This window comes from Pezoporus occidentalis, unplaced genomic scaffold, assembly GCF_034315485.1.
Source record: "Pezoporus occidentalis ecotype Australia unplaced genomic scaffold, CSIRO_AGI_Poc_V1 ctg60, whole genome shotgun sequence".
Lineage (NCBI taxonomy): Eukaryota > Metazoa > Chordata > Aves > Psittaciformes > Psittacidae > Pezoporus > Pezoporus occidentalis.
In genome coordinates, this window is record NW_026915944.1 from 3,754,792 (window position 1) to 3,775,336 (window position 20,545).

Below are 20,545 nucleotides of genomic sequence, written 5' to 3' on the forward strand. Positions count from 1 at the left end.
TCTTAGAGAGTTCTGCACCCTTTACTTGGAACAAAAGCATTTGGAGCAATAAACTGGCAGGGCTCTGTATGTCCACATGAATCCAGGGACAAGTTCAAAATTCTGAAGCCCTGGAGGATCCTCCTCTGGGCATAGGCTCAGCCTGGCTGGTTTTGGATGGAGCATGTCTCCCTTCATCCTCTTTATGGAGTGTGACTCCCTTCAAAGTCAAGCCTATTATTATTTCATAAACATTTCAAATGCACCATTTTAAGCCTTTTGAACCAGGTAAATGCAGTCCATGTTTGCTGTCCAGGGAGACAGGGAGAGCCCTCAGCAGTTATCTGTGTTGTTTCAGCACAGAGAATTTGCATGCATTACTCTGCAGTACTGCTGGTTTTGGGGAAGCTTGTGTAGCTCATCCTTTGAGCTAGGAATAAAGTCAGACCCATAGCAGCAGTGTTCAGAGCATCATCCTGCTTGTGAGTTTTCTGTGAGTGCCCCTTACAGAGCAACACAGGGCACTTACAGCCAATATCTGTGCGGTGATGCAAGGCTTATTTCAGTTGCGTTGAATTTGGATGGTCAGGGAGACCCTTGCAGAAATGGCTTCAAAGAGGAACCTGCATCTTGCACCCTCGAACGGGACCTCTGCAAGCCATCCCGCTGAGTGGAAGGCTCCAAGAATGGGGCAGTGGGTTTTGCAAATGCAGTGGTTTATCAAAGAGAGAGGAAAACAAAGTTCATCCTAAAGATTCTTGGGTTCAGTTACTTTCATTTCTGTAGTTAAGCTTTAATCACCTCCAGACTTTGAGAGCTGTAAAAGACCAAAGTCATCTTGAGTTCCCTGGCTACAGCAGTGACTCTGAATGTCTTCAGATCCTCATCAGAGATAGAGCTGTGTTCTTAAGCTTTGCTGAGGCTGGAGGCAACCACCTTATTGTAACAGGACTCGAACATGCAGGTTAGCAAACATCAGCCTTTGCACCCACTGTTGCTGGGGACTCAGGAGAGACTTTGGTTTGGGATGCTGCATTGCATCAAAGGCTTTGCAAATAAAGGGAAATTCTTTCCCAGTTTTGCTTTTCCATGGAAGTCACTGTGGTAGCTGCAGCAGGGAGACCCAGGACTGTAACTGCTGAGCACCAACCTGCCTCTCATTAGGCTCATTAAGTTTCTAACGGAGCAGGGCTTGGTGCTGCCGTCATATAAACAACCGCAGGGAGAATTGGCATGTCTGGGGTGGCAGGAAGGAGTGAACACATCACCGACAGGTAGTGACTTGTCAGGCAAGAGAGAGATTTCCCTCCTTAGGGAGTCGCTGGCGCTACCTCACCAGGTGCATGGTGGTGGTCATGGGTTTGGGGTTTCTGATTAAAGCAGACTGCCTTAGCCAGAAGTGTTCCCTTGGGCTATGCAGGGGGAATGGGGAAACATCAGTTGGATCCTAAAAGCTCCCCAGGGAGTAACAGAGAAGGGACAAGTTCTGTCATGCCTTCCCCCCTAATGGAGCATGTCTGGGGCCCATTTCTGGAGAGCACAAGTTCCAGGCTCTGGGATGAAACATGCCACTTCAGCCTGTGTGCCAATATTTCAAGACTGAATGTCATTTTTTGTTGATAGAAATCTTTTCCTGCAGTATTTCTTTTTAATATAGGCCATTGATTTGCTGGAGGACCTGGTGGCAGCAAAGACTTTGCCATCCCAGGGTGGGAGCCACCTGGTAGCTTAAACATGCTTATGCCCTCCCCAGCATCTTCATCGCTGGATAAAGGGGATGGTTGCTTGGGGCCCTTTCCAGCTTGGATGGGTCTGTCCTACCTGGCACAGCTTCAGAGCTGTCAGTCCCTCTGCTTGTCAAGGAAAGTTGGTGCTAGAGCAGGCAGCCCTGTGCCTGCAAAGCCCCATCGTGTGTGCAGATGTCCCCTGGGATGCTGCAGCCCAGCACCATCCAGAATGGAAGGGAAGGCTACAGCAGTGGGCATTGGGATTGGGATTTGCTGGCAGGGTTGGGTCTTGCTCTCAGCGAACAAACCAAGTGATGCTTTAACTGAGACTCTGCAACCCAACTCGGCTGTCACAAAAGATGTCTTCAGCTTCTCAATGCCTCTGTTTTTCTTCCCTTGCCTTCCACTTGGGAGCTGGCAGAATGAAAACCCAATGTGATTTGCATACTTTTTGTCAGGTTTATTTTAGTCTTCCACACTGATCTTTTGGCTGATCTGGGATATATGCGGGTGGTCTCTCATCCTCCTTTAAAGATTTCAAGCTCGATGTCTGCTTCTGGTGCTGCATTTGTTCTTTTGCTGTGAATTACTTCACATCTTCACATTTCATTTTATCTCTGGTCCTATAGAGTGTGGATATCTCTCATGTTGGTATCAAACTATTTGAATGCAGGTTTTTATACTGTTGAATTCTCTGTATATTTTTTTCTCCAAATTAAATTTTTAACTCTGCTGTGTCATTTTTTCTACTATTATAACAAAATAATGCAGAAGGAATAAAAATGAGGGGGAAAAAAACCAGCAGCTGATAGCTTCATACTTCAGTACGTGAACTTCTTATCCTAGAGCTCAGGAATTTAAGAACGAAGTAGCTCAGCATTAGGAACCAAGAATGCCCTTGAACTTCAGAAATATTCATTTGCTCACCCAGAGCAAGTAGAAAAATGGTATCTCTGTGTTTGTAAGGTCGCTGTATTGACAAGCAGGGGATTGCTAGTTGCACAGCTCTGAAGAGCTAAGATGCAATCCTGCAGGATTCTCTAGTAAGAGAGGATGCTTTGTGGGAATCACAGCCTTTTGTGGCTGGACTGGGCTGTAGCAGAAGATGGAGGGAAGTAAGGTGCTTGGAGGTGACAGAATTTCCGCTTCTTTCTGTGGCTGTGGGCTAGATCTGCAGATAGACCAGCATATGCTGATCCACCTGGAATGAGCTGAATTAATGTGTAAGAGTCCTTCTTCTATCAAAGTCAAAACATCACTGCTATGAGCATGATTTTTGAGAGTTTTCTCTGTACATCGTTTTCCCACCCTTTGAGATCAGGATATTCCTGTTGACTCTGTGTACACAGGAGCAAGCACATCCATCCCAAAGTAGAGCTTGATGCCAGAAGAGCTTGTTGAGCTGTGCCTCCAGGAAACCTTCCCCTTACATGGGGTGGTGTGTGGAGCTGGTGCCAGCCGATGGCAATGGCTCAGCTTCCAGCCCTTTGGTCCTGGGCTGTACCTCTGCCTGCCAGCCTGCCCTTCCTGAACTCCCCACCGGAATGGCTGGCATTTCCAGTTACCAAAGCCTCCACAGCAAACGTGTGATTTTCCATGCATCTTTTGCTAACCCCTGGTGTGTTTTCCTTGCAGCGTACATACCGAATGCCAAAGGATATCCACGTTGAACCAGAGAAGTTTGCTGCAGAGCTGATCAATCGTTTGGAGGAAGTACAAAAGGAACGTGAAGCAGAGGAGAAGTTAGAGGAGCGTCTTAAACGCGTTCGAGCGGTTAGTAACCTCCTTACCCCCTCCACCAGCCCGGGAGTCTTGTCTGTGTTCTGTACACCACAAGGAGCTTTCAGCTGCTGTAAAAGTAACTGAGGTGACCATTCCCCTGCTCTAACAGCCATGGTCATCACTTCCACGGAGGCTCCTGGAGTCTCACGTTGCCCCAGGATCTTCCACAGTGCTGTTCCCCCATACCTGCAGGGCTCTGTGAGCTCCAACGCTCCCTCCCGGAGTTTAGATACCAACTATGGCACAGCACTACCCACTTCTGCCACCAGTTAGAGGTGGTGGATGCTCTCCATCATTCTTTTGGCACCCTTGCTCTCCTGACTTTGTGAGCAGTCCCTTCCATGTGAGGATGGGTACTATGTAACAGGGGTTTGCCTTCACCTGTGGGGTTTTGTGTGATCCCTGTTTTCCCCACAATTAGTAATCAGATGGCAGACGATGTTATGCTTGGAGATATTTTTGTGTGCTATCAGGCTGTTTCTGCCCATCAGTGCCTAGCTGATGTGAGATGTTTGTGTCTGCTATCAGGCAAGGATTCTGCCCATCAGTGCCTAGCACATCCCTAGAAAATTTGGAACTGATGAGGTGTAGCATCCAAAAATCCTCTCCTGGGCACATGGGTGGCTGGGGAAAACCAACCCAGCACTACAGGCTGTGAGCCCTGGTACCACTGGGGCCCTTCAGAGCTCAAAGACTCGGTAGATGAACCAAGGGAAGTGTGGAAGGTCTTTAGCTCCACAACAAGGTCCAAAAGGGAGAGAGTTAGGTATTGGTTATGTAGTACTGCCTGTGTGAGACGCTCTGTTCAGAACTACTCACACCGCATCTTCTGAGATGATGCATGTCATTGGTACCTGTACATTTTGTGCTGGGGATACAGGAGAGTTTTCAGAGGACACCACAGTGTTACTGAACATCACCAGTGTCAGTATAGCTACAACCCTGTGTGAAATAATTGTGGGTCTCTGCAGTTAATAGCTGCCATGGCCCTGAGGCAAAGGCTCTGTGCTTAGTAACCCACAGCTCTGCCTTAAAGCAGAAGCGTTGGTGTCTGTTTTGGCTAGCTCTGTGCTTTCAGAGAGGCTGAAGCTCTAGGGCAGACCCTACAGCCCCATTAGAGTATTTTTAAATGTTCATCTAGCAGGTCTTTAAACAGGAAGGAGCTGTACGTTTAAGTATTCATTTTAAATCACATCTGTATTTCAAATGCAGAGAAGTTAGGAAGGCAGGAGGATTGGTAAGGCTCCTTCCAGCCCCAAACATTGTCCAGCAGACTTCTGATACCCCTGCATCCAGCATCCAGCCAGAGAAAGCCAGTGAGATTAGGTTAGATTCCTGTTAGATTCCCATACTTCTGGAATTTCTCCACCTGGTACCTATTGCTTTCTAGATGAAGCCAATGTAACAGCAGCATTTTCTGATAACACAATCCTAAAGCACTCTTCCTCCTCCCATGGCTCAGTTGCAGCTGCCACCTGTACCAGACTACATTATCCCAGCCCTCTCCCTCCTTGAAGAAGCTGCCAGTAGCAATACCATAAAATCGGCAAATACCTCTGTGCCAGAGAATAAATTTAAGTCTGTTGAAACACATTTTTGTGTGACTTAATCTATTTTTAAGCCCAGGACTCCCACTAATGCTATATATTAAGCCTCCTTGCTGTCTCCAGAATGTATTTCATTGACTGGCTGGCATCTGGCATTAGCCATTCAGGAAAAACTCAGAGTAAGCAATTGTAGCTCTTTTAGGTCAGCACTTAAGGTGCAGGAGCTGCTGGTATCAGCAAGAGGAGAGCTTGAATTCTGATAGGTCACAGAGCTTTTCTCTGCAACCTGAGCACCAGGACTACAGGGTAACCTCTTACCATGTCTGCAGGGCTCACTGCACAGCCGCAGAGGGAAAACCACCAGCGTTACTCACACTGGACAGTTAGCAGCTTAGCAGAGAAGCTGGAAATATTTTGCAAGACCTAGGGGAAAATAACTTTTCTCCCCCATGCTGAGATGCCTGCAGGTTCCCTTTCAAAGCCGCATCATGCAGCAATGTGGAGAAGAGGCATCTGATTTAAAGCCAAATGCCTTTTACTAAAAAAAAAAGTAAGGTTTCTGATTTAAAAAAACAACACCAAAATTCTGAATTCATTCATTATTTTGAGTGTCATGGGAGAGGATTAGAGGAGATGTGTGTTCCCTTATTACTGTTTGAACCACTTCAGTCTCGTGTCCATGCATGGAAGCTGCAGTATCATGTCGTACTGATCGGTATCATATCATACAGGTCATTCTGTCCTTGTCTGAACTGAACAAATTGAAAATAACCCAGGGGAAGCAAAGCCACTGCTGAGATTCGCGCTGTTTGGATATAAAATATGGCCTAACTAGAGAGGGAAATCATTTGCATGATGATCGAAAGCGCACTTGTGGTTAGGTGATCTGTTTTGCCCTAACCACCAGCAACAGACTGATAGGTGGGACTGGGAGAAGGCAGACGAGGTTTGCAGGAAGGTATCGCTTGCCCATAGCTCATCAGTGCAGGTCTCTCCCTCCTAATTCAAAGGGAAGAGCACCCCCAGCCTTGCTGGAGAGTAAAAATAGCTCAGCAGACAGCAAAGTTGAAGCCTGCATCTCTGTGGCTGCCGCTGCCTTTGGGAGCTGAAGAGGTTTCTGACAATACTGTGTCAACAAAGCACCATCTAGTGGTTATGGCACCTGGGCCTCCCTGCCTGTGAGAGGTTGTGCTGCTGCCAAGCTTTGCCCAGCTCACTGCAGCAAGATGCTGAAACACAGCTCTAGGGCCCAAGCCACCCGTGCGTCCAGGGAAGCTGAGCCCTTGGAGGGGGGCTTCCCAGGCCCACAGTTTTTTTTGGTGTAAAATGCTGCAGTTATTGCCTCTTGCCTTGCCTCTTGGTCTTGTTGTCTTGCAGTCCCTTTCTTCTGCCTGTGCTTGCTGCACAGAGGGATGCAGGCTAAGTGGCAGTCATGTACAGCTGGGTACAGGCAGGTTTGAGAGGGAGGGAAGGCTGCTACTACATTGCAGGTACAGACTGCAGTCAGGTAACACAGGGAAGAAGCACCTTGCAGTGCACCAGTGTTTGTGGCTGAGCCAAAGCTTGACTCTGCTGTGTCCAAAGTCCTGCATTAGAATCCCAGCCTGGGTTGCCCTGACCTCACTAGTTTTTTGGTGAAAAGATTCAGTAGAACTGGGATCTGCAGCCTTGACTCAACCCTTTGCCCTGCACAGGGAGAGAGGGCAGCCTGGGATAGGCACCCCAATTCACAGAATCATAGAATAGTTTGGGTTTGTAGTCCACCCCACTGCAATGAGCAGGGACATCTTCACTAGCTACTGTTTTCTCACTGTTGGGGCTTTCTTATCTGATGCAGGGTGAGACCCATGTTAGGGGGTGGGAAGCCAGCTGCCCCAGGCCTGCCTGTACACAACCCATCTCAGCATCACTTGCTCCTGCCTGAGGACATTCTTGGGGTCCAGATCTCCTGCTCAGTGACACAGACGAGCTGAGCCAAGGCAGAGAGAGCCAATGCATCCCTCTCCTTCCCTTAACCCACCCTAACCTCATTCTTGGAGCAAAGCAAACTACCAGGTCCCAGTTATCAGCAAAATAGAGTTCCAGGGAGCCAGAGGATTTCCCAAATCCCAGGCATCCATTTGGCCGGATCATCCCAGGTTGTCACTCTCATGCCACTCTGCTCCAGTGTGAGAGGCCAGCTGGAGCTCTGGGCCCTGAGCAGAAAGGGCACACTGCCGTTCCTCAGGGGTCAGTGCATGGGTCACATCTTTCCCTGCACATTAGGTGGTGTTTAAACCTTAGCGTTTTCCACAAAGCACCAGCCCTAAAAGCCTACCAAATGCTGAGCCTATCAGATTATCACAAACTGCTCATAAACGCCTACCCCAGTGGCAGGGATTTAGACAGCACATGCTTCATCTTTTCTTGTCCCTGAGCTAGGTTCCCAGGGACAGCAGTTGGCAGCTGCAGCGATGTGGCTGTAGATGGAAGGTGCCTCTGAAGTTCTTCAAAGCAATCTGTTAGAAAGTGGTGTGTCCCCTCCAGACGTGGGCATCATGTCACACCCCCAGGCTTGCAGTGTCTATGCCTTTGGCATTTTCAAAGCCTGACATTGTCCCTGTCCCCAGGTGTGACAACTGGGAAGAAGTCTGTTATTTGCTTTCTGTGTGGTTGGCAGCTGAAACTTTGAAGCTAGTTAGCAAGTGATGGATGATGACATCTGACAGGCAAAGCTGATGGGAGTCAGTGTTTTCTGGCAGATGCATTTATCTGGCAGGACAGAGATATCCTGTGCTACAAGTGATTTCTTTACATGCCAAAGGAGGAAAAGAGAGCAGGATTAAAGGACTCACTGGAATCTTGCTTATGTAATTAAAAAAAAATAGGAACCCTGACTTCCAATAAAGAAACTTCATTCTGAGTTTATGTTGGAGCGTGAAGTAGTTTGTCAGCATCAAAACTGTGGCTGTCAGCATGGAGGAGTTTTGTTCTTCCTGGCAAGGACTGAAGTTGCTAACACTGTGTCCTAGACCATTGTGAACTACAAGAACAAGCAGCTAGTTCCAGCCTGTTTCTTTATCTGCATGAAGTGTTTCACTCCAGCCTGTAGCAGGCCTGGGAGAAATCAATGTTTGATTTTCAAAACCATTCATGTTGCTGTCAACCTTCAGTTGTTCCCTTCCATTACAAGCCCACTGTTGGCTTTACCATGTGAAATAGCCATTTGGGTGAGAAACTCCCCTGGTCCTGACTCCAGAACTGTTTTGCCACATATCCTGTCGCTTTGGGCTTTATCTGATAGGATTTGAGGCAGTGCCTTACCAAAGGCTCATAGGAAGCACAGGTACAGTGCAGTAAGTTGTGTTTCTGCTGGCGGTGGTTGTTACAGGGCCACCTTCAAGGGATATAGGAGCTTTTCAGTAAGCTCTGCCCAGTCATACATCTGATTGAGTTGTTACACTTCTCAGAAAGCTGCATCTGTAAACCATGGTTGTGGTGTGGGGGCTGCCTGTCAGAGGTTGCCTCAGTCTCTTTGGGTAATGCATGGAGACCCTTGCTAATGGTGGCTCAAAAAGCAGGTACATAGACAGACATGAGCAGCTCTGCTCGGTGGCAGCAAGACTGCACAGGCTTGGATTGAGCATCAGGAAATTCCTTGCAGGAGGGTGGCACGCTCCGGGACAGGTCTCTGGAGGGCTGGTGGATCTCTGTCTTGAAGGTTTTCAGGATCTGGTTGGACTAAGCCAGGCCTGACTCAAGGGTTGGCAGCAGTCCTGCTGCGAGCGGGAGGGGGGACTGGGGCCCTTTCAGCACTCTGCTGTCGTTCTCTGATTGTTCTCATGTTTCTTGCAGGAAGAAGAAGGTGAGGATGCAGATATCTCTTCTGGTCCCTCAGTCATTAGCCACAAGATGCCTTCCGCCCAAGCCTTTCATCACTTTGCTCCTCGTTACTCTGAGATGGGCTGCACTGGGATGCAGATGAGAGATGCTCATGAAGAAAACCCAGAAAGCATCCTTGATGAACACGTACAGCGTGTGATGAAAACACCAGGCTGCCAGTCTCCAGGACCTGGACGCCACTCTCCTAAGCCACGGTCCCCAGAAAGCGGCCACTTAGGAAAACTGTCAGGGACACTAGGAACAATTCCTCCAGGGCATGGCAAGCACGCAACAAAATCAGGAATGAAACTGGATGCATCTAACTTATACCACCATAAACACGTTTACCACCACATCCATCACCACAGCATGATGAAACCAAAAGAGCAGATCGAGGCTGAGGCCACGCAGCGAGTACAGAACAGCTTTGCTTGGAATATAGATTCACATAACTATGCAACAAAGACACAAAACTACCCTGAAAACTTGGGCATGGCCCCTGTCCCCATGGACTCTTTAGGCTACAGGTGAGTCAAGCAACACCTAACAGGAATCCCAGAGCTGTGGCTCCTCTAGGAAGCTCTTTCATAAACAGCTGTAGCATGTCAGTGAAACAGTGTCTGAACCACATGTTGTGAAAGCCTGTGCTGGGACACAGTTTGAGTGCCTCCCACTGCTCTTTCCCTTCAGAAATGGATGTGCCCCTGGTAATCCTTATAGACCCCAGTAGTCCTTATAGACCCCTTTTTATCTCTCTGATCTGGTGCTGAAAGACACCTCTTCCTGGGATTTTTAATGGTCTTGGTTGTAAAGTAAGTTTTCTGCTCCTTAAAGTAGTGGAGGTGCTTAGAAATTACAGATGCTGGTCTGCTTCCCCGTGCAGCAGGAGTTTCTAAGTATAGGGCTGTGTCTCAGGGTCTGGGTAAGAGGCTGATCTCATAAGGTGTTATGAGAGGACAAAAAAGCCACCTTATTGCAGGTCCTAAACCATTCACCAGAAGGGCTCCTTTCTCTTCCTAGCAAAGCGATGGATGCTGTGGTACTGCTGTGGCATCCTGTACTAATTGGATGCTCTCTGGGTTAGGGGACCCTCTACCCAGAAAAGACATCTTGCTGCCTATGGGCTTTTGTTCACTTTCCCTTGGCCACTTGAATTTCTCCATCCCCTCTATGCTGAGGTGAAAGGGCAAAACTCCTCTGCCATGGCAGGTCCTGCTAGGCCTGTTACTGGGTGACTGCAAAGGTGAGAGTGGTCTGCCTGGGGTAAGGGATGGTGGTGGAGCAGCCGCAGGGGAGAGCTGTGCCGGTTCCCTAAGGCCATGGGTTTGGAGTGTTGCTTTGCAGCGTACCAGGGGTGGTACCAGTGAAGGAGGGTGGTTGGGTTTGCGGTGGGCAGGACCAACTTTCCAGGCAGAGTGCAGAGGCAGCCCAAGCTCCAGGGAGAGAGAAACATTTAAATCTGCCCTGTTTCTATGGGGGAAAGGTTATTTCAACAGAGCATGAGCATGGCTATGCTGGGTCAACCCAAAGCCCCATCCTAGACACAGAGCTTGTCTCTAGCATCAACTACAGCATGTATTTAAGGGAGTTATAAGATAGCACCTTCAGAGCTGTCCTTCCTCTGGCACAAACTCCCTAGTTCATGACAGTCCCCGGGTTAGGAACTTCACAAGACCAGAGGCTGCAGCAAAGTTTGGTCTTGCTTGGCAGCCAGCAGTCTCTTACAGTGGCTCATTTGGCTCCTTTGTTGACCTTGGCTCCTGGTTGACCCCAGCTGAGCTGCTGTCCCTTCAGTCCCTTGCTCCTGTGTCTGTGATTGATTACAACCTGCACAAAAAGGGGATTTTTTGTTTGCACTGAACCTGCTCCTGGAGGATTTCATTTGATACCCACTAGTCCTCAAGTGGGGAGAAGAGAGAAGTTGTCAGTTCATCCTGCCTTTGTAGATCCTCAGCAACCCCTCCCCAGGGTTTTCCCAAAAAAATCAGCAAAGCTATCTGAAGGCCTCTGACTCCTCTGTGGTGTTAAGATTATTTCTCCTATGTGTGTTAGTGAGCATGCAGAAACAGAGGTAGGGAAGTCCTATGGAGTACAGCAAGTGGATGATTACAATAGTGGGGGTCCCATGAAATTACAGGCTGTGACAAGGACTGGCCAGCATGCGTAAGTTCCACATGGCCTTGTGAACATGGGGCAGCTCAGCTGGGCACATGGGGTTTCTGTAGAAACCTCTGTACAGTAGTGATGGCTACTGCCTGGCATCCATCTGGCTACAGTCTGTGAGGTGGCTGGGCTTCCCAGTGCATGAGAGGCCACAGAAGGCAGCCCACCCTGCTAGGATGTGATCTTCCACCATGATGAGAAGCTTTGATTCAATTTGGGGTGAGAAGGAAATGCTGGGCATGGCAAGTCAGCAGTTTGGGGTATCGGTAAACCTGTGGGGTGATGGGAAAGGTCCAGGTTTGAAGCAGTGATTTGGCATGGAGAAGCAGCAACAGATTGCAGCACCAGGATGAACCTCCTGCTCTGAGCAAAGAGCTGGAGGTTTAACACAGCCCTTCTTGTGGCAGGAGATCTTGCCATGTTGCTGTGGCTCATTTGGCCTAAGGAGAAGGCCTTGCAGGTGGCTGGACAGAGAAGTCTGCTGTGCCTAGGTCTAGCCAGTCTTGCTCTTGGGCTCACGGTTGGTTTTTGAGCTATAGTAACGCCAGAGGGCTCTGGAAGGCAGCCAGGGCCACATCTGCACTGCAGGAGCACCAGACCCTGGCAGGAATGAATGTGTCTGGAGATAGACGTGTCCATCCTCTGCCATGGTCTGCAGTGGTTTGGCTTAGGCAAAGCGCTAATATCTCAAGCTTTGTTCTTGCAGTGGGAAAGCAAGTCTGCTCTCAAAAAGAAATGTTAAGAAGACCGATTCAGGGAAAAGTGATGGTGCCAACTATGAGATGCCAGGATCTCCTGAAGACGTGGAGAGAAACCAGAAGATCCTTCAGTGGATCATAGAAGGAGAGAAGGAGATCAGCAGGCATAAGAAAACAAACCATGGGTAAGGGCGAGCAGAGCGAGGGGTCTTCATGCTATGGTATTGCATCCCCTGCACAAAGCATGGGTGTCTAGGCTGACTAACACTCTGCCGTGTTCCTGGAGATCTCAGGAAGACAAGAATCCACCAGGCACAAGGGTTTAGACCCTTTGGAGACTGAGGATTGCTTAGGGGCTATTAGGGCTGGTTTTTTCTGAAGGATAACTTGAGGCCATGGCGGAAGATTGCAGCACCAGGGAATCTCATGAATTATCTCTGTGGTTCCAAGGTGGATAACATGGCATGCAGGATTTTCACCTGTTTGTAAATACCTGTTACTCCTGCAGGGTGCTGATAGAAACGTAGGAACCTGATGCACTTTAGCCATTGGTCCTGAGTAAGCAGTTTAGCACAGTTCAGGGTTGCCCAGCATTTTGGCTTGCTGGGAGCATCCTCTGGGATGGCCTCACTTGCCTAGAGTGGAGCCAAGGATATGGCTGTCTCGGGAATCTCTCTGTAGTCAAACATAACTCTGATGGGCACTGATCCTTAATCACAGTCTGGTCAGTCTGGCAAAACACAGCACTTGCTGGGTGTTGACAAGAGGGATCCGGGGTCTTGTCCCTTCTGGAACTGCTGCGCTGGTGGCTGAGTGGTCAAACTGCTGGTGGTTTCTTCTCTTGCTTGATGATAGAGGTCAGGATGAGCTGCACTGCAGGCAGCTGGGACTGAGTGCCAGGGCCATAGGCAGTGCCAGGCCACTGTGAAGTAAGGCAACAGGTTCTGCTGCTGGAGTTGGGGAAGTACAAGCACATCTCTGCAACATCCCCTTCCCTGGATGCTGACCAGCAGGTCATGGAGAGGCTCCCAGGCTGGCAGCGTTGGCAGAATGTAGAAGGGCATCTTCTGGGGGAATGTCACAAATGGTGGAGCTGCCTTTTGCTGGTTTTATTTTTATGTACTGTGGGCTTGATGAGAGCCCTTAAACAGATCTGTGGGCTTTGTGTCAGGGTTGGCTTGCTCACCCTGATGTCTCAGGACTTGCTCTCCTGAAATCTTCTCTAGAGGTGGATGGTGCTCCCCTTTCCTTCAGAAGCCATGCTATAAGGAGCTTCCCAGGGGTGCCTGTGTCCAGATGAAAAAGCATTAGGTCTGTTTAGGAGTGACTGTGTACCTGTGCAAAGCATCTTGTTGATTCATGTAAAACCTTTGTGTTTGTGTGCAGCTCTTCTGGTGCTAAGAAGCAGCTGTCCCATGATATGGTCCGATCCCTCTCCATTGAACGACCTGTTGCGGTGCATCCATGGGTCAGTGCCCAGCTCCGAAACGTCGTCCAGCCTTCTCACCCATTCATCCAAGATCCCACCATGCCACCCAATCCAGCCCCCAACCCTCTCACCCAGCTGGAAGAAGCTCGCAGGAGGTTGGAGGAGGAAGAGAAAAGGGCTGGAAAACTCCCCCTTAAACAAAGGTAGGGTCTGATTGTGAATGGTAGGGAAGGGGGAGATTGCTCTGAAGGTGGCAGCTGAAGGAGAAGTCCACATCCTCTGCTGTGGTCTCCAGCTCCCAGCACCATCTGGGTCAGAGAAATCTGCACCAGTTGCTCTGACATCATGGTGCAAATGCCAAAACCCACCTTGAGGGCCTGGGTTTGTGGTTTGTGGATGGAGAACCTGGAAATGCTCCTGGCAGAGTTGGGAAAGGGCTGCTGAGAGCTTGAGGAGCTGGACAGGGGGAGTGTATCTAGAAGGGGCATGGCATGGGAGATCTCTCTCCCCAGTGTTTGCTGACTCTCTGCTCATTCACACTCAGGTGATGATTTCAAAGGTTGGTACAGGAGCAGGATTTAGCAGAATGCAGCAGATTTAAGTGCAGAAGAGGAATATTTATTTGCTCTTTATCTACATCTCCCGCAGACTTCCGGCAAAAGATGCTCATGGCACCTGGATGAGAGCAGTGCACCGTAGTCCTGCTGCTGCAGCACTGACTCACTGCATGGCTGTACCCAAGTCACTGCATCTTTTTGTGACTCAGCTTAATGCCTGTTGCAGAGCTAATTCTCCTGCTCCTGTGTTTATCTTTCAGGGGACGTTATTTGCAAGGCACACAGCTGTCAGATGAAGAGCATTTGGGGAGTGCTAGATAATTACTGTTAACAGCTAAAAGCACTTTGTCCATTAAAAACCTTTCACGGCTTTATAGCTGTCTTCTGAAAACCTGGAACTGCAGTCTGGCTCTTAGAAACACAAGTGTAATTTAAAAAAAGCTCTTCTAATTGCTGAGCTCAAGTTATTTTTGCTTGCAGTGACCATGTAGCAGACTTCTGCATCTTGATGTCACAGCATTGATTGAAAGCCAGGTAAAATTAGAGAGCTCTCCCAGGTCAGGTTAAGCCAAGTTTATTTGATCTACCTTTCAGTTGGTGTAATTGGATCAGGTTTATTACTACGGTTGTTTACAATTGTACTAAATTCATGCACCTTCCCCAGAAATACCTAGATGCAGGTACACACTTTGGAAACAATGACCTGGGTTATATGCATATGCAGTTAATACTCTCATAGTAGTTTGGCATGTGTGGTAAGTGTAGCTTTTGTAGGAACCCCACAGCATTGTGGTAAAGGCCATGCAGACCAGTGGGAGAACAGGCTGAGCAGTTCCAGTGCTGGGCTGCTCTGCTTACACTGCCTCTTCATGAGGTCTGGCTCTTCTCCTGATGGTGCAGGGATCCCCCTGACCTGCTCCGTGTGTGGAAAACCAAGGAGCCATGTGTGCCAGCAGGGAATTGTTCATGAAAGGCAGATGTGTCCATGCCCAGTAGCAAGTAAGAATGGATGCAGTGGTAACCAAGGAGCCAAAGATTTGTGGATGTTGAAATCTCTCTGCTGGATTTTGGCAGGATTGGGTGCTCCAGTTGAAGCAAGCTTGAGCTAGCAGCGTTTTAGAAGGCTGCTGCCATGGTTAACACAGGAGTCTGCCTGAAAATAGACCCCATCATTCTTCTGAGAGCAAAGGAGAAACGGAGAGGAGAGCTCATGTGAAAACAGTTTATTTCAGTTGGGAGCTTTGAAGAACTCTGGGAGATTGGAACCAGTGTCCTAGGTTTGCCAGCAGCCTTGGGGAAGCACAGTGCCAGTGGCAGGAGACGTGGAGGTGTCCTTGAGGCACCAGCTTGAGCTGGCTGTGGGAAGAGAGTGCACCATGCCAGCTTGGTATGGCCAGGCTGAGCTTTCCAGCAGTTACCCATGTGTCCTCTGGCAGAGCCCTCACCAGCAGTGGCCTTTCCCAGCTCATTGCCCTGGCTGGGGTGCCAGCAGTCTCGCTCCCACCCCAGCACTGCCCTGCTAAAGATAAAGGAGGCACCTCTAGTGCCTGTACTGGGAATCATAGATATTCTTCCATAAATCACACTTCTTTTGCAGAAAAAGCCTTTCTCTTGCTGTTCCATAGCAAATGGGGAGAATATTGGAGTGAACCAGGTGCCTTACCTCTGTGTGGCAGCAAGGTTAGATTGGTGCTGTAACACAGACTTAGTTTCCCTGTCATGGCACCCCTGGTTTATGCGGCTGAGAAACCAGGACTGAAATGCAGATGCAGTGAGTCAGATGAGTGCTGCTGGTTCCTTAATGGGTAATATTTTTTGCTTGTGACAAATGCAGCAAACGGAGGTGATCCCAGAAAGGGCGGGGGGGGTCCCTGACTATGTTTCTGGGTCACACTGCCACCCTGGAAATAGGTGCAGGTGGAAGCTTTAATGAGGCAGGGCTCAGAGACAGTCTGGTGGCCTGTCTGGGTAAGCCATGGTCTCAGGAGATGACGGAAGCGGAGACAGTTGTGTTGTCTCATCCTCCTGAGAGGAGCTCTTGGAAAATTCCATTTTCAGTGATTCTTTATTCCTCAGCTCTGCTTCAGCCTGCTAGGGGTTACAGCACTGCTGGATAGGAGCAATTGATGTCACCTACGTCAATTTGTGCAAAGCATTTGACACTGTCCCACACGACATCCTTGTTTCTGAACTGCAGAAACATGGATTTGATGGATGAACCACTTGGTGGATAAGGGATTGCCTGGATGGTCACACTCAAAGAGTCGTGGTCAGTGACTCAATTTATAAGTATAGACACAGCCAGTGACGAGTGGCATTCCTCAGACTCAGTACTGGGACCAGTGCTGTTTAACATCTTTGTCAGTGATGTGGACAGTGGGATTGAGCTCCACCTCAACAAGTTCGGCAATGATACCAAGCTGTGTGGTGCCATCTGCATGCTGGAGGGAAGGGATGGGATCCAGAGGGACCTTGAAGCTTGAGAGGTGGGACTGTGCAAAACTCATGAAGTTGAACTAAGCCACGTGCAAGGTCTTGCACTTGGCTCTGGGCAGTCCCAAGCACAAACACAGGCTGGACTGAGAGCAGCCCTGAGGAGGAGTTGGGGTTGTTGGTTGACAGGAAACTCAACATGACCCAGCGGTGTGCACTTGCAGCTCAGAAAGCCAACCAGAGGAGGCCACAAAGATGCTGCAAGGGCTGGAGCACCTTTGCTCTGGAGACAGGCTGAGAGAGCTGGGCTTGTTCAGCCTAGAGAAAAGAAGGCTTTGGGGAGACCTTAGAGCAGCTCCCGGTGCCTAAAAGGGCTGACAAGAAAGCTGGAGAGGGGCTTTTGACAAGGGCACATAGTGACAGGACAAGGGGGAATGGCTTTAAACTGAAAGAGGGGAGATTTAGATTAGGTATTAGGAAGAATTCTTTCTTGTGTGGGTGGTGAGACACTGGCACAGGTTGCCCAGAGAAGCTGTGGCTGCCCTATCCCTGGCAGTGTTCAAGACCAGTTTGGATGGGGCTTGGAGCAACCTGCTCTAGTGCAAGGTGTCCCTGCACATGGCAGGAGGTTGGAACTGGATGATCTGCAAGGCTGCTTCCAACCCAGACTGTGATTTTTGGCATAGCAGGGACATCCAAAAGCCATGGGGGTTGTTTTACCTCTAGCTCTGTGAAGCAGTGCAGAGTTTCTGCTCTGGAGCATCATTTCAGGAATCATTTTGGGGCACATCTCTGCTCTGGAAAGAGGTGAGCACTGGAGCTGGGCTGAGCATGTTCAGAAACAGCCTTTCAGGGATGAATTACATGGCAGGAGGAGGAGGAGGAGGAAGAAAGAGGCTTCCAGCCACTGGCACCATCCCACTCTTGCTGCTTCTGTGCAGAGCTCAAGGGTGTCTTCTGCACTTCCCCAGGCAAAGGGGAATGGCAGCCCTGGAACCAGCTTTGCTGCCTGCACAGAGTGTGAAGCTGTGTCCCTACATCCCCAGGCACACAGCAGCTCTCTCTTAGTCATGACTTGTTTCTAGCAGGATTAAGGGAAGCTTGGGGACTTTGAGGTTTTCCAAACCCCTTCAATTAACTTCTGGCTTGCAGGGTTCACAGAATTTGCCTGAATTTATGACCCATTTTTCTTTTAAATGGCTCGTTTTATTTTATTTTTTTTCCTAAGGATGACTCAATTCCGGAATGTTTTTCTAGCTAAAGGGCATCCTGTGCTTTGATATGGGGATGGGAGAGGCTCTGAGGGCAGTGCTGGCACCAGGAGTGGACCCTTGCCTCTCAGGATGCTGCGTCTTCTCCCAAGGTCCCCCAGGCAGAGCAGGCAGCAGGAAGGTTGTTCAGTTGAACATTAGACCTCTCATGCCTATAGAAAGAGGTGTAAAGATTGTGCTCAGTCTTGGTTTGCAATGCCAGTGTTTATGTGGGCATACCATTAAGTAGGTGCTCTGCCCGTGAGCCAGTGTTTAAAGGTTAAGGTCAGAGTCATTTCCAAAGCTGCAATTACCTCATGTGCTTGGCAAATTCTGTTTTTTACACCAACTTTCCAGCCATGTAAATACAAAATCATCCTTTTTATCCAGCGTGCTTTTAAAACCATTTCTTAAAGCTGCTGAATTTGTTTTATGTGACGTCAAAAGGGAAGGCTGCATCTGGCTGAGACCACACATGCCAACTTACCAGTTTGTGTAGGCTGCTCCAGTGTTTGTGCAGCATTTACAGCACCCCAGATGAGAAGCTCTACAGAAGGACAAAGTACCCTGATTTTTATTACAACTACTTTCATCTGCCGCTGAAAATGGGGTTAGGACTGGGCTGATGCTCGCGGTCCAGTGATGGCACCATGTAGCAAAACCCCAGTGTGGGGGCTGAAAGCAGAGAGCAGACCAATATTCTGAGGGTCAGGAGAACACAGCAGGTTGAAAGTCATTGAGGTTTTAGGGATGGCAGCAGCCTTGCTACACTGTGCAAATGGGACAGGCAGCAAAGCCTCCAGGGCATGCCCCACTGGGACCTCTGTCTCCTCCAACCTCCATCTCCCATGGGAGAGGTGCCATGGGGAGCAGGAGCAGTGCTGTCTGCACAGCCCTGTGGATATAGGTCATCAGAAAGCCATGCTGAGCTATTTTGGCCATGGCAACAGTAATCCCAAGCAGTCTGAGCAGTGTTTGCATTATCATCCCCAAGCACACTTCCAGCCTTGCCTGTTCAGTGCATGCCAGGAGCATGCTGATGGTGACTTGGGTCTGTTGCCATGGGCCTGGGATGCTTTGTCTTGTGTGGAGCTTACTGATGACTCACCAGACCAGCAGTGCTTTGGAAAGCACAGCAAAAAGCATGTAGATAGGTTTGTTCAGTGTGAAAGGGCCAAGCTAGAACCTCAGTGAGCTGCACCGACCTTGTAACTGTGGTCTGGCCCTATCCAGCCATTCCAACAAGTGCCTTTTCCTTCTTTACCAGCCTCAGTGTGCATATGTGTGTCAAGAGAGCTGGTGGTGGGAGCAAAGGATGTATTGTGTTTCCTCCAGCCAAATCTGTCACCTCCAGTGGGACCTGACCTGCACTGCTCTCCTGGGCAGCCCTGTACCCAGATGGGTACCCACATCAGTGGTGCTGAGCCCTGTGGGCTCATACTCAGCAGGTCTCTTGTGTTCGTGCACACCAGGTTGAAGCCTCAGAAGAGACCAGGCAGTGGCGCGTCCCAGCCATGTGAGAACATCGTGGTCGCCTACTACTTCTGCGGAGAGCCCATCCCCTACCGCACCTTCGTCAAGGGGCGCGTGGTGACTCTGGGACAGTTCAAGGAGCTGCTGACCAAGAAAGGGAACTACAGGTAAGGGCTGCTCCCCGTGCGTGCTGTGGTGCCGCAGACCATCAGCAACCCCTAGCAGATGCCATGTTGCCCCCACCAAAGTGAAGCAGCGTGGTGGAGGAGGGCTCCCGCAGGGCGTGCTGTGGTGGGGATGTGGCAGCATGGCCAAGGCATCTTGGCTGTTTTAAGAGGCAGGTTACAGGGACAAGGGAGATTGGGTTTTTTGGCAAAAGCATCTTGTATCACAGTTTGCACCTTCAGCAGAAGCTGCTGAGGTGCCCTGTGGGGTCCTGGGCTGGTGAGGAGCAGCATCAGCCAGTGCTCAGTGATGCTGTGGGTAACACTCTGACTCCCAGAGCTGGTTTGGCTCCTCCCAAAGTTTCTTCCAGTGAGAATAGGGAGGTTGGGTCCTGTGAGAATCACAAAGCAGCCAGGCATGGGGCAAGTAGCTCTCAGAGTTCTCCCTTCCAAGTAGGAGTTGCCGTGGAAAAGCATGCCTAGCAACCCTTCACCAGTACCACTGCCTCATCCATTGCTTTGGAGAAAGCTGTGAATGGGCTTGGATTCACGGTTGGAGCTCCGGAATGTGCTAGCATGGATTCTGACCATGCTTTTTTAGCTCACTCTGCAGGGCAGAAGTGTGGTCCAGGTTGCCTCCACATCTGGGGGAGCTGCTCCCCACACACCACATGGTTTTTAACTCTCTCCCCCATGTTTCTATTTTTCAGGTATTACTTTAAGAAGGTGAGTGACGAGTTTGACTGTGGTGTGGTCTTCGAGGAGGTGCGGGAGGATGACACCATCCTGCCCATCTTTGAAGAGAAGATCATTGGGAAGGTGGAAAAGATCGACTAGGCTCCAGGTCTGCCAAGGCACGAGGACAGGACTGTGAAGGACTCTGGGACCGGAGGAGAAGGTCTGGGGCGGATGCTGGTGATGCCATTGCCATGGGCACTGGGCGGAGAGCGGCAGCCTGCACCGGCACGGACCTGGCCAAGCTCCGGGTTGCTGGTAGACACCGTTTCACCCCTCAGACCTGCCAGTGGGAGCCTGGGCTCCCTCTGCATACCGAATATAAGTGTAATGTAGCATTGTACAGTGCATTAGAAAGTGTAATATGACCTTGTTTACTAAAGCTGCATATTTTTGATATATTGTAATAAAAGGAAAATACTTCCAATGTCACAGTGCTCTTATGTAAATGTAAAGCGTACAGGTACTGCAGAGCTCGCCCAAAGCAGACAGCCACCCATCAGACTCCGTCTGCTCCTTGCTTTCACAGCACCCTGCCCTGGCCCCCAGTGTGGATGGCACAGCCCCGCTCCAGAGAGGCTGCTGCTCACCTCGGAACATCACTGAGCCACTTGGACTGAGTCGGTCTCTCCCCTCTCTGGCAGTCTCAGCTGCTGCACATGGTAGGATGTTTTTTTTCCTCCTGAGCTTTCTTGTGACTGAGTAAATCCTGAGGGATAGAAGGGTCGGTGCCAGCTCTTGGGGCTG

General features: G+C 49.7%; 1 protein-coding gene across 4 annotated transcripts in view; it reads left to right on the forward strand.

The window, feature by feature from the left end:
• AXIN1 (axin 1) overlaps positions 1 to 20,230 on the forward strand; it is a 73,373-nt gene extending 53,143 nt beyond the window's left edge. For 3 of the 4 annotated variants that reach the window (XM_062639483.1, XM_062639484.1, XM_062639486.1), the window contains 6 exons: positions 3,342 to 3,479; positions 8,870 to 9,423; positions 11,766 to 11,942; positions 13,144 to 13,389; positions 18,899 to 19,066; positions 19,774 to 20,230. In XM_062639483.1, coding sequence (XP_062495467.1) covers positions 3,342 to 3,479; positions 8,870 to 9,423; positions 11,766 to 11,942; positions 13,144 to 13,389; positions 18,899 to 19,066; positions 19,774 to 19,900 — 1,410 coding nt within the window. In that variant the 3' untranslated portion in view covers positions 19,901 to 20,230. The remainder of the gene's footprint in view (positions 1 to 3,341; positions 3,480 to 8,869; positions 9,424 to 11,765; positions 11,943 to 13,143; positions 13,390 to 18,898; positions 19,067 to 19,773) is intronic. The other variant, XM_062639485.1, reaches the window with a different exon arrangement.
• Positions 20,231 to 20,545: the final 315 nt, after the last annotated feature.